The following is a 2,361-nucleotide window of genomic DNA, read 5'->3' as shown; positions in this document are numbered from 1 at the left end:
AACAAAAAAAACGTTTTTTGTTTGTACATAGCGTAATATTAACTTTCACATCTTGGGGAAGTCACTTCATGTACATATACATATATAACAAAATATAACAACTATTTATTTCCATGTTCATTTTCATTGTAAAACTCAATTCATTATAATATAAAGATATCAAATAATTTTCAAATGCAGTCAATTTTTGAACATTATCTTATACTTTTCAATAATAAAAATGAAATACTTTGGAAAACAATCACAAGATTTTTTATCCCAATTGTTTCAACTTTTCTGTGTATTACTTTATGCCCCATGTTTCATTTATAGTTGTTTTTGTCCACCAAATAACATTAAAAAACTTATTTTAATATTTTTAAATATTAAACACATTTTCAACTCAATTGTGATAATCTCTTTTTGTTTATCAGATTATTATATATAAATGCAATAATAATTTTGTTTCCAGCTTTATTTATAATTTATTAGAATTATATAAGTCAAAAATAGAATATAATAAAAATTAAAAAGGGTTGAATAAAAAAAATCGACCAAAAAATTGTTTAGAACAAGAAAGCAAGTGCTATAGCTAACAAAGCAAAAATTTCAAAAGCTCCACTTGTGATTTTGTAAGAATATGTTAATTCTGTATTGCATTTGTCGAGTTCATATTTCACTTTTGTATCTTTAGCTGTTCCAGTACAGTCATTTGAAGTGAATTTTTTTTCAACAAGATTGTTATTTTCAATTGCATACTGTGATGAATCATCGGTTCCTCTTGTGCAAATGGCCAAATACAACCGTTCTATTGGGTTTGAATCCTCGTTCGTAGTAGTACAATCTTTTGTGGATGGATATGTGTATGAAACAGCAACATAATCTGGAAGGCTATATTGTGGAACACCATAAGAGGACAAAAGAGACGCAGTGCTTGGTATCCACTCTTTGCAGTCTGAAGAGACATACTTATAAATATACATTCCTTCTTGTGTGTATTTTATATAATTAAAATTTGATATTTCATATATCTTTCCCAATTTGGTTATAGAGTTATCTTCTACCAAGTATTTAGCAGACGACAATGTGACGAGAAACAAAAGTACAAACATCTTTGTTTATTTGAGTTTTTTTGTCAATTTATAATTCAAATTTTCAAAGACAATTTTGAATGTTACAAAACATTTAATTTTCGATGTTTTTAATTTTTTGAAATTTATTGATAAAAATTGTTGTTTTTTTAACGGTGTGATAAATATAATATTTATTACTATTAATAAACAAATAAACATTTCAACTCTAATCGAATTCTAAAAATTGATTGTTGAAAGAGGGATAATAATATTTTAAGTATAAAAATAGAGAAAAACGTTGTTTTAAATTGTGCAATAATTTATTTAAAAACACAATTACAATTCGGAATTCAGTTTATTGTGCAATTTGTACATATTTTTGCATAAATTGTTGCTAAACCGAGTATAAAACAAAAAAAAACACTTACAAAAAATTTTAAAACAAATTCGAAATTATAAATTCTTATTTGTTCATCTTTTACAATACGTCTTTGGCACTTCGTAATTATGCATAAGTACTCAAAGTTGTTTTTTTGTTTTAAAAATTAATTAAATCTTTTAGAATGTTTATAACAAAAATAATAACAAGGAAAACCTTTAAGACACATTCGAAAAACAATGCCGAAAACATGTAAATATAGTAAACAATTATTATACCTTAGAGTTTATAAACTTTTTTATTAACATCGAAAAGAAAAAACAGCATTAAAATGTTTTAAAAATGGTAATAAAAAGAAACAACACTAAGAAATCAAATCACTTGATGTTCGCACTTCTTTTCCTTGTATCATTCACTTCAGCTTTTTACCAAGTTAGTCCAAATTCCTTAGATGGCAGTATTAACATCATAAAACTGGGAAGAATATATAACAGTGGTACCTTGACTTATGCAAAAATTGAATATTCAGGCAACTTCCTGAACTATTATTATTCCACTGATTGCAAAGAGTGGGTACCACAAGGGTCTTCTACTTATGAACATCCTATAGTTTACTCCATTCCCGATTTTATCGCTGCTAAGTACACGTACGATGCTACTGGATGTGTAATGTCCAATGAAGATGCTAACCCAGATGAAGTTATATATACTGAAAGATGTATCACCAGCGTTGTTTCTTCGTCTCAATACGTCGTTGAAAACGACAAACTTTATTTGAAAACATACTCTGGAGCTGGATGCACGGGTACTTTCACTCTTGGTAATGAAATTGCTACACTTGATAAATGTGTAGATAATAGTAAATCTTCGTACCAATATACAAGTGGAGCTGTGGAATTCTTTGCTCTGTTCGCTGTAGCACTTGCTTCT

At 27.4% G+C, this 2,361-nt stretch overlaps 2 protein-coding genes across 2 annotated transcripts; one reads left to right on the top strand and one right to left on the bottom strand.

Moving 5' to 3' along the window:
• Positions 1-545: 545 nt before the first annotated feature.
• Positions 546-1,091, bottom strand: EIN_244140 (hypothetical protein; the record flags this gene model as incomplete). Its single annotated transcript, XM_004183251.1, has 1 exon — positions 546-1,091. One exon carries the CDS (start codon positions 1,089-1,091, stop codon positions 546-548), a length of 546 nt encoding a protein of 181 aa, XP_004183299.1.
• Positions 1,092-1,815: 724 nt separating this feature from the next.
• On the top strand, positions 1,816-2,361 carry EIN_244130 (hypothetical protein; the record flags this gene model as incomplete). Its single annotated transcript, XM_004183250.1, has 1 exon — positions 1,816-2,361. A coding segment is annotated over one exon (546 nt), but the record flags the coding sequence as incomplete, so codon positions are not given.

Source organism: Entamoeba invadens (assembly GCF_000330505.1).
Source record: "Entamoeba invadens IP1 unplaced genomic scaffold scaff_1105074725995, whole genome shotgun sequence".
Lineage (NCBI taxonomy): Eukaryota > Evosea > Mastigamoebida > Endamoebidae > Entamoeba > Entamoeba invadens.
The sequence above is the reverse complement of the archived record's forward strand: the minus strand, read 5'-3'. Positions and strand labels throughout refer to the sequence as shown.